The following is a 14,847-nucleotide window of genomic DNA, read 5'->3' on the forward strand; positions in this document are numbered from 1 at the left end:
GCTGACTTTTACTATTTCTAACTCACTATGACCAGGGATTTTGTTCAATTACTACCTGAGTAACAGTACCTGTTTTGCAATACATTTTTACAAAATATCAATGTTCTGCAAATTGTGAGCAATGTTAACAGGTTTACTTTTTTATTTCCAATTTTAGAAAATTACTTTGATAACCATGCAGGAATAAAAGTCACTGGGTGTCTAGGCTTCTTGGATGTCTGCCAAAGTTGTGCCAGCACCTGGAGAGATATATTCCTAGGCTAATCTCAGAAATGAGCCAAGGTCATGGCTCCTGTCCTTCCTTAGTACCAAGAGTTTTTACTCCATAAACCACAACCTTTCATTTTTGTTTAGAGTAAGAATAGCTCAGAGGAGCTCTCAGCTACAAAAAAGAAAGTCCCTCCCTAATAATTACAACCTTGACCCCTAAAGCGCGGACTCTAACAGTCTAAACATCTTATTAAAGATTCAAAAAGCCAAGGCTATGCATTTCCTGCTGGGAACTGTAGTTCTCCCCTCGACCTTCAACCACTGGCTGCGCGAAACCTATCACGAGCCCAACCGGCGACCCGAGCGCCGGCAGCCACGATTGGTCCCTGACTGGGGCAGCGTGGGGCTGATTGGATGACAGGTCCCCGAAGCCGTGCCTACCTTCCTGCGCCCGCCTACCCGCCACCGACTCCTTTCTACACCCCATCCCGCTTCAGCAATAACCCTCAAGTCATCCTGTTGGGCTAAATCCCCAACTAACTGCCTCACGGGTCCGCCCGCGACTCTCGCAGATGAGGGCGACCCTGACACACGCCTCTCTCCTGGGGCCTAGACAGAAAGCCTCCCCCATTTTCCTTTGGTTGCATGAAGTCAGCCTGACCACGCGCTCCCTCTCCTCACGCCCCCGCGCTCACCTGGGCGGCGGCAGTCACACCCGATAACTGACAGACCCGCAGCATCTCGGCCGGGGCACCGCACTGCTGGCGTACGCGGGAGCTACCGCGGCGGCGCTAGTAAGGGAGAGCGTGCGTGAGTGCGTGCCTGCGTCCGTGCCTCCTCTCCGCGCCGGGCGAGCGTACCGGAAGGGCAACCAACGTCGCTGCGCACGCGCAGCTCCCTCTCTCGACCCCGCCTAGGCGGCTCGGAGAGGGTGGGCCCTCCTCTGGCGGAAAAGGCGATTTCTCCTTCCGGGTCTCTCTCGGAATTCTTTGTAGCCGCAAGGAATTAGCTGGGGAATCAGGAGGGTGAAAGAGAGTCGGAAACATCAGTGCGGAAAACAGCTGTGATTCTTCGAACAATTCAAGCCAGAAAATATCTCAGCCGCCTCTTTCACCTGGATACTTCGTAGAAAGCAGTCGATCTGGCGAAAGTTAACGTAAACAATGGTGTTGTCTTGGTTTGCGTGTTCGCTTCATTTGGTAGCCTTTCTTGAGGAAGTCATCCTGATTACGGGACACTGAAGGAACAGCGGAGAGACCTTTGTGCGGCGTGTGTTTGTTATTCACGTATCTAATAAGTGGTAGCGCAGAGATAGAAACCCAGATTCTTCGGGTTCCATCGCTTCTCCTAGATTAAACCACACTGATTTTTCCACCACGTTTTCATTTTACAAAAATAATTTTGGCCGCTTCTGTGGAATGGGTTGGAAGTTAAGGAGGTCAGTGCAGAAGAACTGTTCAAAGTATTGCACTAAGTCTATACCCAAAGTTTGGCATGTTAAATATTGAACATAGTATTTTATACTATTAGCATTAATAATGATCTTATCAGCACAGTATCAAAGAAACTAACTTGCATAAATATTGTATTTACAAAGTACTTTCAGGTCTTAACTAGGTAATTTATTACAGTATGGTGTTGTTAGAGTTAGGGTTTATTACAGTATGGTACTGACCCCACTTGTAAAATGGAGAAGTAATTTGAAAATTACCTAAAATAATCATGTTTGTGTATGTTCGATGCTTTTCAGAGTACTTTAGTAATCACATTACACTATTTTGTATCACCTATCACCTAACGGCCTACAGGGTAGTCGCCCATTTTTTAAAAGTAATTTTAGCAATTAAATTGCAATCTGCCCATCCTATCCCTGCCCACTGCTGTCATGCTGGGTGATGCCAGTGTGATGACTTTTCTAACACCTTGGCCATAAACCTGTCAATTCCAATCAGGAATTTCTGTTCGAACCATTTGTGGCCCAGCTACATCTTGGACCTGAACATCCCTACCAAACTTTTCCAGCTTCAGGATCTCAAGCTTCAAAATTAATTTGTTTCCTGATGTCTCATTTAACCAAATCCTTAATCTTCATAACCTCTACATGCAATTTATGAAAACTTTTTTGCTTTAAAACAGACTCCCCTAAATACACAACTTTTAAGTCACTTCTCTGCTCAAAAATGTGCAATAACTCCCATCGCCAATTCAAAGAACATTTATGAAATGTCTCCGTACTTTTCCAGCATAGGGGAATGTTTTTAAGGCTCAACATGGCCATCTTAGGTGGGAGAGTAATATAGCAATGATAGTGGTCAAAGCTGATCACCCATTTACATACTCTAAAACCCAGAAGAACTAAAGGATAACCATCTCAGTAGTTCTCAAAGTGTGAACTAGGGAGTTTGAGACCTTTTCAGAAGACACATAAAATCAACACTACCTTCATAACATTAAGATATTTGCTGTTTTCACTCATCTCATAATTTTAAAGTAGATTTTTTCCAGAAGCTAGGTGACAAGTGATATCACAATAGATTGAATGCATAAGCAAATTTCAGAATCCAGCTTTCTATTAAACCAGATCTTAAAAGAGATTTGCAAAAGAGGTTAAACAATGCCACTCTTCTCACTAATTTTTTTTTATCTTGGAATAGTTATTTTTCCTGAGTATATTTTGTTATAAAAATAATTGTTTTAAAATGAATTACTCAGTATGATAGGCAAGATAATTATTCCCAAATATATGTACATTTTCCTAATTCCTGGAACCTATGAATACGTTCGTTTACACGGCAAAAAAGATCTGCAGGTGTGATTAAATGAAAACTCTTGAGATGGGGAGACTATCCTGAATTATCTGCATAGGCCCAATGTAATGACAAGGGCCTTTATGAGTAACAGAAGAGGAGAGGAGGGCCAGAGTCTGAAAAGGAGATGTGACAATGGAAGCAGAAGTCAGAGAGATGTGATTACTGGCTTTGAAGATGGAAGGAGGCACAAGGCGGGGAAGGCAGGCAGCTTCTAGAAGCTGGAAAAGGCAAGGAAACATATTCTCCCCTAGACCCTCCAGAAGGAACATAGCCCTAGATGTTTTGATATTAGCCTTGTGAAACCCATTTTAGACTTATGACCTACAGGGGTGCCTGGGTGGCTCAGTCGGTTAAGCATCCAACTTTGGCTCAGGTCATGATCTCACGGTTCGTGAGTTTGAGCCCTACATCGGACTCTGTGCTGACAGCTCGGAGCCTGGAGCCTGCTTCGGATTCTGCATCTCCTTCTATCTCTGCCTCCCCCCCACTTGCACTCTGTGTCTCTCAAAAATAAATAAATGTGAAAAAAAAATTTAGACTTACGACCTACAGAATTACAAGATACTTTGTATTGTGTTAAGCCACTAAGTTTGAGGTAATTCATTTCAGCAGCAATTGGAAATATAATTAAAAGCTCTCTGGGGTCCTCAACTTTTAAGCATGTAAGGAAGTTCTAAGACCTAAAAGTTTGAGAACCACTGCTGTCAATAAATCCTGTGTCTTTCTCTCTGGCTCCCTCTTGTCTCATCTTACCTCTTTGTGTTTGTATTGCCACGAATGATCTTCCTCTTGTTAAAATCTTCACCTTTCTTTAAGACTCATGTTATATTCTACCTACCACATCCTCTATCATTTGCCTTGTATTGATGGCCTATGCTTGTCTCCTTATTAAATGTGAACTCATTGAGACCTGTGTTTGATCCTTACCCATTTCAACTAGTATATGGTGTCATGGATTGTATATGCATGGAATATCCTAGCCAACAAGGATGGGAGAGAGATTTGTTGTTTTGTGTTTGAATGACATTAGAAAAAGTGTATGATCACTAATTATGAAGAATAAAGTAAGGAATGTAGAATTGTTTAGGTAGGAAGAGTAGAGATGCTATTCTACCAAATAACAATCAGTGCTAATGATTAGAAAAGTGTGGTGTGTGTGTGTGTGTGTGTGTGTGTGAGAGAGAGAGAGAGAGAGAGAGAGATCCTTAGGATATTTGCATTCATTTAATTATGTTTGGCATTTAATTAAAAAAACAATTTTAATAACATTGATATTTCCCAGTCATTTAGCCTGACATTCACCAGCTTTGAATGGAAAATAGGTTCTTTTCTGAAATTGAATAAAATTGAGCATAAAGAAATTGTGTTTCAAATTGTGTACTTTAAATAGATCTGTCAATCAAATGCTCCGTAAAAATTTGAGAGCTTACTATATGCCAGACACTCTTTAAAGGCACTTCTTTTCCAGCGGTGAAGAGCAGCCTGGCGTATAGAAGACATTCAATACAGGGAATGTTCCCTTGATCGTTCCTTTATTCATTTTTTTCTCCTTCCTCGACTCCACCCAAGTTTTGTTTTTTCTTTAAATTCCCTTTTGACCTGGAGCATTTAGACCCAATGCGACTGCCGTAGGGCGGGATGGCAAGATGGCGGCCTCTGCCTTTGCTCGTGCCTTCAGAGCTGCATCAGGTCAGTGGCAACCGACGCGCTCGATTTATCCCTTCACAGAAAGCGGGAATGGCGAGGGATGGAGAAGGCATTTAGCATGGAAGTGAACAGGAAAAAAAAGGCCAGAGGATTGTTCCAAATTTTCTCCGGGGCTGCCTGTGTTCGGCCCCTCGCATTTGGATATTCCCGACACTCTTGGATCCTCGCGGACCTGGGTGTCCCCGGTTTCTGCTTCCTTACCGGCTCCTGGTCGTTCCGCCTTACTTTGAAAACAGACTAAAAGGACGGGACGGAAGGGGGACAGAGGAGGCGGCGAAGTCCCCGCAAACCTTCTGATTTAGAGGCTAGGATTCGCCACTCGTGACCGTTGGGCTTGAAAAAGTAATTTCTCTGAACCTCAGATTCTACAGCTCTCAAACGAGGATTGACACCATCTGAGGACTGAATGACCTCGTGCACGTAAAGCGCCCTGCGTAGTGCCTGGCTCACAGTAAGCTTGTATGTATGAGATTCCCACAACGTGCAGGGAATCTGACTCTTTAGCACACTCAGTCCCGGGCACAGGGGCAGTCCTAAGGATTTCTTGACCGAGAGAGATGACAGGAGTGAAGGCAATTAAGTTAAGCTGCCTTCACTCGAAGGACTTTTGCAAAAATATTTAAATGATAAAATTATGAGTAAATTAGTTAAGCACAAAGTAAATTAGGATAAAACTCTGTGGAAACAATAGAAATTAAAAAAAAACTACAGTGTAAATTTTCCAACTATTACAGAAGAGCGTTTTTACGTGGAGTAATTTTTGATTGTGAAAATACAACATATAGAAAAATATGTAACACGTGAATGGCTTAACAAGTCTAAAGCAAACACCATGTAACACCCAAGGCAGGACTTAGAACACTACCAGGAGCCTCTTCTCTGTGTGTTTCTCCCAGTCAAAATTCCCTCTTTCTGCCAAATATAAACACTATCCTCATTTTTATTGTTACCTTGCCTTTATTTCTGTACTAGTTTTAATATCTATATATGCATCTCTAAGTAATATAACATACTGTTTAGTTTTGCCTGTTTTTGTACTTTACGTGAATGGAATTACACAGGTAACCCTATGTCTTTTAATTTGTGAAATTCATTCATTTTGGGTGTGGCTGTAGTGCTTTCTTGCTGCTATATAATAGTCTCTTATGTGATCACTCCACAGTTCTCCATTTTAGGATACTGGGCATTTGAGTGTTTCCAGTTTGGGGCAATTAGGTCGAAAGCTGATTGACCTTGTGTCCTGGTACCTGAGTGCATGTTTCTCTAAGATGTGCATGTGTGTATACTTGTAAAACTGGCCGTGGAAATTGCTGGATCAGGATGTGTGTGTGTGTGTGTGTGTGTGTGTGTGTGTGTGTGTGTGTGTGCTTCTTTAAAGTCACCCCAGCACTGTATGTGCCACATCCTCACCAACAGTTGGTATTGTTAGACCAGCAAATTTCTGTGAGTCTTATGGGTATTTAGTGGCGTCTCATTGTGGTTTAAATATCATTCCCCTGCTTACTAATGAGTTTGAATACCTTTACACATGTATATTGGCGACTTGAATTTTTGATGAAATATCTACTTAAATATTGTGCCCATTTTTCTATTGAGTTGTCTTATGGGTTCATAGTAGTTCTTTATATATTACGAATGTGCATTCTTTCTCATATAAGTGTGTTCCCAGGATCTTCTCCCATTCTGGCTAGCCCTTTTAGTTTATTTAAAGTATCTTTTGATGAAAAGAAGTTCTTATTTTCATTGACTTGAATTTATTTTCCTTGCTTTTTTTTTTTTAATTTATTTTGAGAGAGAGAGAGAGCTCAGGGAGGAGCAGAGGGAGAGAGAGAGAGAAAGAAAGAATCCCAAGCAAGCTCCATGCTCTAAGCTAGGAGCCCAAGGCAGGGCTCATAGTTTGTGAGCTCATGACCTGAGCCGAAATCAGTAGGCAGCCATTTAACTGACTGAGCCACCCAGGTGCCCCTGTTGTTCTTGCATTTTTTAAATAGATGATGTAGGTGGGTATCAACTCACTATGATAGTTAGATTTCATTGTAAGCATTTGAAAGAGTGATGTGACAGCTTACTTTTAAATGTCAGTATTTTAAATATACTGGACATTATATCCTTTTTAACAAGTTAAACTATTTAAAAATTTAGATGTTACTTAAAATTTTGTGAAAGGGTAAATAATTTTTCAGAATTCTTCTAGAGGGTATGGGATCAAAGAAGCTTGAAGAGCACTGCTTTAGACAGTCATACTCCCTTCCCTTCCTACTCCCTACCATTCTTTCGATTCCTGCCACATGGGACTATTTGTAATTCCCCAAACATACTATGCCATTTTTGCCGCTTCACCTGTGTACTCCTTTCTCTCTGCCTCCTCATTCCTTCAAAATTCTGGTTCTGTGTCACCTTCTTTGTTAAGATGTCCGTGTTCTCCATACCAGAATGTGTTGAGAGAAAGCTAGTATGTATTGAAATGCCTAAACAGGGTACAAGACCAAAGGAGCAGTTAAATTACTGCCCTTGATTTGTGTGTTACCCTTTTGTTAACACATTCTGAGTTAGACTCTGTTCAGTTTTTACAAGGTAAATCACTTGGTTGGTCCACCTGCGAGTATGGTGGACAAGGGCCCCCAAGTCATTTTCCCAGGAACTGCTCTCAAGCAAGGTTCATCCTTCATTTAATGTATTTATCCCAAATTCTGTCTTAATTAATTTTGATCCATTTTACCAAGATCATTTTCAGTGCAGATAGTCTTTGGACTTTGCTTTTATGCAGATGTGACAAACATGCCTTACGCAGCTTCAGGACCTTCATAAAAATTGGGGAAAATAGTCAATTAGGGAGCCAGGAAAAGACTTTCATCAGGAGAATGGCAGTCAGCTAATTTGGGGATAGTTTCTAGTCAACTTGGGATTTACCTAACTATACTGTTATCCTGTCCACTTGGGATTTACCTAACTATACTGTTATCCTGTCCACATTTATCTCTTTAGAATATAAAGAAATCTTTTCACATGCCTTTCTAAAATCAGGATATGCTGTGTCTAGACATTTCCATGATTTCCCAGGCTAGGAACTGCAATAAAAAATGAAATGAGGTACTTTTTAAGGAACAATTCACTCCCAATTGACAATGTAGATTTTTCTCCTGTGGTGAATTTTCTGTATCCTTTCTAACGTTTTGTTTTGTTTTGTTTTGTTTTGTTTTGTTTTGTTTTGTTTTGTTTTGTTTTGACAGATGAGCCTGTAGTTTACATATTTATATATTCTAGACCCTTACCTGCTCACTTCCTTCAGGAGTGGTTTCTAAGAATTTCTGAGGGTTTTTTTTTGTTTTGTTTTAACCAAAACACCAAGTTTGGATGACCTTGTGAAAATTGGGACATTTTCTTGTCTACAGTCCTCCTCTTCAATTCACTTAATCTTTCAAAAATTATTTCCTAGCTTATCATGTCTGCAAATATTTTCAGTTCTTTGAAATATATTTATACCTGGAGACTTGAATGCCTTGTACTGAGTAGAGAATTTCACTTCTAAGTTCCCCCCCAAAAGGGCTCTTTCAAATGTCTCCTGAATCATGGATTTCAGCTAACTTATTAATGTTTATGCTACCCTTTTTAGTTTGAAAATTGTTATCTTAGATGGAGAACAGAAAAGCAAAAATATGGGTTTTAAGTATTCAATCTTTCTCCTGCCCCCAGGTAACATTATAACATTTTTACTAAGTATTTCTCTGCTCTTTATTATCTGCCATTAGCATTCATTAAATGTTTTCCCTGTGCCAACCCTTCTTCCTAGCACTTTTCATGTTGTCTCATTTAATTCTTGTTACCTCCTCATGATTAACCTTATTTAAATTTGAGGAAACTGGGGCAGAAAAGGGTTAAGTAACTTGCCAATGGTCACACAGCTAGTGAGTAGTAGAGCTAGATTATGAACCTAGACAGTCTGACTCAAATACCAGTTCTTCAGTTCTACACCACACTGCCTCTCATTTGTTATGTGAAGTCAGTGCAGTGGCCAATAAGGCAGTGGTTCTAAGCCCTGCCTGAACATCAGACTCCCTGTGGAGTTGTGTTTTTTGTTTTTTTTAAGTTTATTTTGAGAAAGAGAGTGTAGGGGAGGGGCAGAGAGAGGGAGAGAGAGAATCCCAAGCCAGTTCCGTGTTACCAGCTCAGAGCCCCATGGGGGCTCGAACTCACAAACTGAGATCATGACCTGAGCCGAAATCAAGAGTCAGACGCTCGGCTGACTGAGCCACCCAGGTGCCCCAGAGCTTTTTTTTTTTTTTTAAACCAACTATTGAGGTGTAATTTACATACCATAAAATTCCTGTCTTATGTGTACAATTTGACGATTTTTAGTAAATTTAATGGGTTGTGCAACCATAAGTACAATCCAGTTTGGAGGCATTTCCATCATCCTGTGGAGCTTTTTCAGTGTGCACATTCTTGAGTCCCACACTAGACCCACAGCCTGAGTGGAGTCAGTGCTCCACTGGCTTTGCAGCCCTGGACTCTTACTTTGGCAATAATGTGAAGATTATGCATTCAGTGCATGCATCTAAGGGCCCCTCCACCCCCACTCTGTGATGCACCTTCTGATCTGTCCCCAGGCATCTCCACACATAGCTTCAGGCAGGCAGTGCTCAGCCTTGCGCAGGTCCAGTCCCCAATCCAGGTATATGTTTGCTTCGGCCCCCTTGCCTTCATGTATGTTTATCCTATCCGGACTCTCTACCTCCTCTTGTGGCCTGTTCATTTTCTAGAGGAGAGCTCAAGTACCTTTTTTCTTCTTTACAAAACCTTCTCTTGCTACTCTGTTGCATCTGCAGGGAACGGCCAGGCTTTTGCATCCCTGCCCTGCCATTGCCCTATGTGCTATGGAGCCCTACTTCATCAGATTGTAAGATCTGGTGGGTGGGACTTAATGTTACAACTGTTTTGTTCCCTACTGTTGAACACAGAACTAGGACACATCAGAGTGGATTGTGGTGATGGTTGTACAGCTTTCTATGTTTATTTAAAAAGTATTGAATTCACACACAGTTGGGTAGTTTTGTGGTATTTATGTTATACCTCAATAAAGTTGGTGAAGGGGCACCTGGGTGTCTCAGTCAGTTAAGTGTCTGACTTCAGCTCAGGTCATGATCTCACAGTTCCTGAGTTCGAGCCCCACGTTGGGCTCTGTGCTGACAGTTCAGAGCCTGAAGCCTGCTTTAGATTCTGTGCCTCCCTCTCTCTCTGCCCCACTCCTGTTTGCACTGTGTCTCTCCAAAATGAATACACATTAAAAAAAAAAAATTTTTTTTTAATAAAGTTGGTAAAAAGCTCCACAGGTGAGTCTGATACTCACCTTGCTTTGATACATTACTTAATTTTGAACATCTGGATGCAGAATTTGACGTATCATATTAAATATGTTTCTCTCTCTTTACAGGAGTCTTACGGCCCCTGAATATTTTGGTGTCTTCAGCCTGTCAAAACGGTGTCAAGAATGCCTTTCTTAGTTCTGCACTGTCCATCCGGCATTTTAGTTCTCTGCAGACACCAGTTGTTTCCTCTGCTCCCAGACTTGCCACGTCTGTCAGAAACCTGACGTGTGGACATACTGCAGCAATCCTCAATAGGTAGAGTATATTTCAGTAAACATGATGCTGAGACAAAAATTCTGAAATACTCATGCCTGCAAAGATGTTTTAGAAGCAGACTTCTAATATCTAGAAGCAGACTTATTATATAGACTTTGCCTGGTGGAGGGGAGAATATGATTGATAGCCATGTGCCTACCTGCCCGACAGAGCACACTTCTGATGTTCTAGATATGGTTTCCTGGATGGAAGCTGTCAGCCAAAGCGGAGGGTGAACGAGATGCTCAGCGGGCAAGACTGCTATCCGTTTAGTCAACAAATACTTAGTTAAGGACTCCTGGGTACCCAGTACTTGGCAGAAAGGATACGAAGATAAAGTGAAGTCCTCAAGGAGTTAGAGATAACTCTGAATAGATAAGAAGTCAGATGATTAAAATATAATAGGATAAATTCTCTCATGGGGATTGAGGGGGCAGATTATGGAAGGCTTGCATGTTGGCGATGGTTGTTATTCTTATTTATACTTAGTGTCCAGGAACATTTGAAGTAACAATGTATATTAAAGTCAGCTGTATTCCAGTGGAGCTGCTCCACTCATTTTTTTTTTTTAAGTTTATTTACTTTGAGCTAAAAAAAATTTTTTTAGTGTTTATTTTGACAGAGAGAGAGCAAGCAGGGGAGGGACAGAGAGAGAGGGAGACACAGGATCCGAAGCAGGCTGCAGGCTCTGAGCTGTCAGCACAGAGCCAGACGTGGGGCTTGAACTCATGAACTGTAAGATCATGACCTGAGCTGAAGTCAGATGCTTAACTGACTGAGCCACCCAGGCACACCTTTAAGTTTATTTATTTTGGGATAGAGAGAGGGAGAGAGAGCAAGGAAGAGAGAGAGAGTCCCAAGCAGGCTCCACACTGTCAGTGCAGAGTCTTGACGAGGGGCTTGAATCATGAACTGTGAGATCATGGCCTGAGCTGAAATCAAGAGTCAGATGCTTAACCGACTGAGCCACCCAAGCGCCCCCACTCATTTCTAAGTATAGAAATGGATTTTATCCTTTAATGAGTCTTATTGCTGAGTTATATTTTTAAAAATATATTTTAGAGCGGCCCCCTTGCTTCCCAATGTCCTGAAGCTACCAGTCAGAACCGTAACATACTTCAGTTCACGGAAAGGGAAGAGAAAGACTGTGAAAGCTGTCATCTACAGGTTTCTTCGACTTCATTCTGGCCTGTGGCTAAGGAGGAAGGTGAGTCTTCACACTATTAGATTGAAAAAGGATTGGGAGGAGATTAAAAAGAAGCAGAATTCAGTGAGCCTATTCACTGATGTACCTTCCTTTCATTTACCAGCAGCTTTTACAGTGCTGTGCTTAAGTACCAATTTGGCAGGCATCTCTTAATGTAAATGAATTCATGTGAAGAAAACACATTTAAGCATGCATAAAACAAAACACTCTTCACAATAGCTAACGCTTCACTGTAGGATGGGTCCATCTCAGGTCTTTTATATGTCTGTGCATCTAATGATCACCAGAAGCCCTTTGAAACCCCCAATGTGTAATAACCTGTGGGGAAGCTCTGTTTAAGCCTAGAGTGTTAGAGCAACAGAGTTGCCTTCAACAAGGACTTAGTCTCATGGCTCAGATTGGGGACTGAAGAGCTTTCAGCCAATTTTGGATTGGATTCTCTGTGGCTTAGTCTTTATGACAGAACATTGACCCCACGTGAACTTTTTTTAACTTTATGTTTTTCTGTCTGTTGGTATGTATGATTGGGCTCCATATCAGACAGAACCCTAACAGTTACTCTGACCTGGGACCATAGCCTGTGAGGGGGGATTCTGACAAATTATTACTGCTCTGTCCTCTCTCACAGCATGTCATAAGCGTGAATGTGGGCTTTTTCGTTCACATCTTTATTCATGGAAACAGAGTAGCTGATGATTAGAAAGCAGTTGAAGACTAGAGCTTTGTAAAACTACCTCTGAGTTTTAATAACTATTCAAATTCTAATTCCTTTTCACTACTTGGAAGTTAATGAATAATTCTTAAAGATCGAAATTTGTTTCTCCATAAAAATAAAATACTTAATTGGTGGGATTTTCACTAGTTGAAAGGTTGAAAGGATTATCTCCTATTATATAAATAATCCTAAATTTATAGGTAAATATGTTGATTGGAACTCTCCGCTCATTCCTCCTTTGGAACAATACTGTGGTAGTTCCTTTGCTACACTTGTAATTAGAAGCTCATGTAATCTGTAAGTAGCCAAACTAAATAAATTTAGTTCAGTTAATAGTTCTGAATTTTGTGAATTTTGGACCATTGGAAAATTTCCTCCCCTTTGTTGTCATATTGATTATAACCAGGTCTTCATCTAGCCCTAGATAAAATAAGATGGGTGGTTTTCTTTGCCTTCCTTTCTATGCTCCTTTTATTGGGCTCTGAACCATCATGTTATTGTAAAGGACCTGATCACATTCTCTAATCATAATGCCTAGTCCCCACTCAAGGTCCCAAAAGTTATTCTATATGCAGAATGGCCTGCTTCCCCAAAATGCAATTTTTAGGGGAAAACAAAAAAGCTGGATGGGTTAATTTATATTCATATTTAAAAACTGAAAATACTTTCTGCAGCACAGTTTTATTCCCTCTCATTTCTGAACCTAGACATTGTCTGAAAAGTTTCAAGCACTTTCACAGTGGTTGCATTCCATAGAATAATGATCAAAGATACTCGTGGTAATAGGACAAAAAATTAACTGTCTGTAAGTCAGAAATCCGCAGGGACCCAGCTTGGCTTACAAACTAGAAAATTATTACACAAATAGGGGGATTTGGATTTGAATCTTTCCATATAAATTGTAAGCACTGAGTAGTAAAAATCTAATCTCTGGCATTTTAAAATGAGAACTCTTAAATACTGTTTTCTTATTTCTGAGTATTAACTGTACTGTAGAAGTTGCTGGTCAGAGTGATGATATCAAGACATGTAAGAAACCCAAGATGATTTCTCAGCCCAGGGCTAAGGTTTTGTTCAGTTATTGTAGTGCCCTAAAGAGTAAAGAGCCCTTGGCTTGAAAGCACTCAAGGGCTCTTAGCAAAAGCTTGAGGTCTAGTCTCCCGTCCCCACTAACTTTCTGTGTGGTTTTAGCCACGTATTAACCTGGGTGGCACCTAAAGTCTCTTCTGGTCTAAACAGACTATCCTCGTAGTTTTTACATTCAATCGAATCTAATTTCTCTACAAAAATTAATTATTTTCTTTCAAAATTAATAATGCTTGGATGCTGTACCTGGCAGTTCTGAGTTAAACATACAGGCTAACACCACTCCCAATAGCAATTTTATTGTATTCAGTATTCCTTAGAAAAGTACTTACACTACAGAAATCAGTCCCTACTGTGAAAGGAGGAAATGAAGCTATAAATTTAGGCGCTGTGCTCATCGGCCCTTGTAATACCTAGTCCCCTTAAATGAACATAAATCTTATCAGCCTAGCCAGTGATGTCCTTCCTCAGCCTTACACTGGGAAAAATAGTAGAGTAGTGGTTAAGAACTCTTACTAGTTCCGTGACCTCAGTTGGCTACTTTACTTCTATAACCAGTGGTGGTTTTTCTTGAATCTGTAAAATGAGAATAATGGTATGTTGTTGAAGATTGTTGAAGAGATCATAAGGTAATGCATATAAAGTTAGCGATTATAATTATACATCATTACCCTGTACTTTCCCCACCACAAAGATTCATCAAAGTATTAAATTACTAATATTTCTTTTTCAAACTGCATATATTTTTTCTGTATCCCCCCCTCATTGAGAATCACATCTTTCTGAAAAACATTACCAGCCCCAATGAAAGTCTCATCCTTGTTCTCATTGGGCCTATAAACCATGAATAGTGAAGATATCTGTTGTTTCCTACATAACGTCTTGTTTTAAATGTCTTTATAATATTATCTCACAGGCTGGTTATAAGAAAAAATTATGGAAAAAGACGACTGCAAGAAAAAGGCGCTTGAGGGAATTCGTGTTCTGCAATAAAACCCAGAGTAAGCTCTTAGATAAAATGACAACGTCTTTTTGGAAGAGGCGAAACTGGTATGCTGACGATCCTTATCAGAAGTATCATGATCGGACAAATCTGAAAGTCTAGATCAGAAGTTTTAGGACTTCCCAGTTACTGAATATGTATCTTTGTGTATATGATGTCTTTGCAAAAATAAATAAGTGTAAAACTTGATGTAAATTGTGCCAATTGGTATGGAAACATACAGTTCCAACATTAAACTTATTAAAGTTTTAAAACTTAATGGATTAAACATTTCAAAATTTGTCCAGGGAAATGAGAGTTTAAATTTTTTTTTTTCAACGTTTATTTATTTTTGGGACAGAGAGAGACAGAGCATGAACGGGGGAGGGGCAGAGAGAGAGGGAGACACAGAATCGGAAACAGGCTCCAGGCTCTGAGCCATCAGCCCAGAGCCTGACGCAGGGCTCAAACTCACGGACCACGAGATCGTGACCTGGCTGAAGTTGGAC

General features: G+C 40.6%; 2 protein-coding genes across 9 annotated transcripts in view; one reads left to right on the plus strand and one right to left on the minus strand.

Annotated features, from left to right (window-relative positions):
• IMMT (inner membrane mitochondrial protein) overlaps window positions 1-1,060 on the minus strand; it is a 40,710-nt gene extending 39,650 nt beyond the window's left edge. For 6 of the 8 annotated variants that reach the window (XM_047068322.1, XM_047068319.1, XM_047068321.1 and 3 more), the window contains exon 1: window positions 906-1,053. In XM_047068322.1, the coding sequence (XP_046924278.1) occupies window positions 906-950 (45 nt within the window). In that variant the 5' untranslated portion in view covers window positions 951-1,053. Of the gene's footprint in view, window positions 1-905 lie in introns of all 8 variants that reach the window. The other 2 variants (XM_047068325.1, XM_047068324.1) reach the window with 2 other exon arrangements.
• A 3,157-nt stretch (window positions 1,061-4,217) lies between these two features.
• On the plus strand, window positions 4,218-14,618 carry MRPL35 (mitochondrial ribosomal protein L35). Its single transcript, XM_047069552.1, has 4 exons — window positions 4,218-4,709; window positions 10,159-10,348; window positions 11,411-11,555; window positions 14,273-14,618. The coding sequence occupies exons 1-4, from the start codon at window positions 4,667-4,669 to the stop codon at window positions 14,459-14,461; spliced, it is 567 nt and encodes a 188-aa protein (XP_046925508.1). The 5' UTR covers window positions 4,218-4,666; the 3' UTR covers window positions 14,462-14,618.
• Window positions 14,619-14,847: the final 229 nt, after the last annotated feature.

This window comes from Lynx rufus, unplaced genomic scaffold (assembly GCF_022079265.1).
Source record: "Lynx rufus isolate CCGP_SWC_20201006 ecotype Redwood Valley unplaced genomic scaffold, mLynRuf1.p SCAF_8, whole genome shotgun sequence".
NCBI classification, from domain to species: domain Eukaryota; kingdom Metazoa; phylum Chordata; class Mammalia; order Carnivora; family Felidae; genus Lynx; species Lynx rufus.

Excerpts from the sequence above, each read along its gene's own strand:
- MRPL35 (XM_047069552.1), top strand. The coding sequence starts at position 4,667 with ATGGCGGCCTCTGCCTTTGCTCGTGCCTTCAGAGCTGCATCAG. Across the intron at positions 10,349-11,410 it reads ACTGCAGCAATCCTCAATAG|AGCGGCCCCCTTGCTTCCCA; the intron begins GTAGAGTATATT and ends AATATATTTTAG. Across the intron at positions 11,556-14,272 it reads GCCTGTGGCTAAGGAGGAAG|GCTGGTTATAAGAAAAAATT; the intron begins GTGAGTCTTCAC and ends ATTATCTCACAG.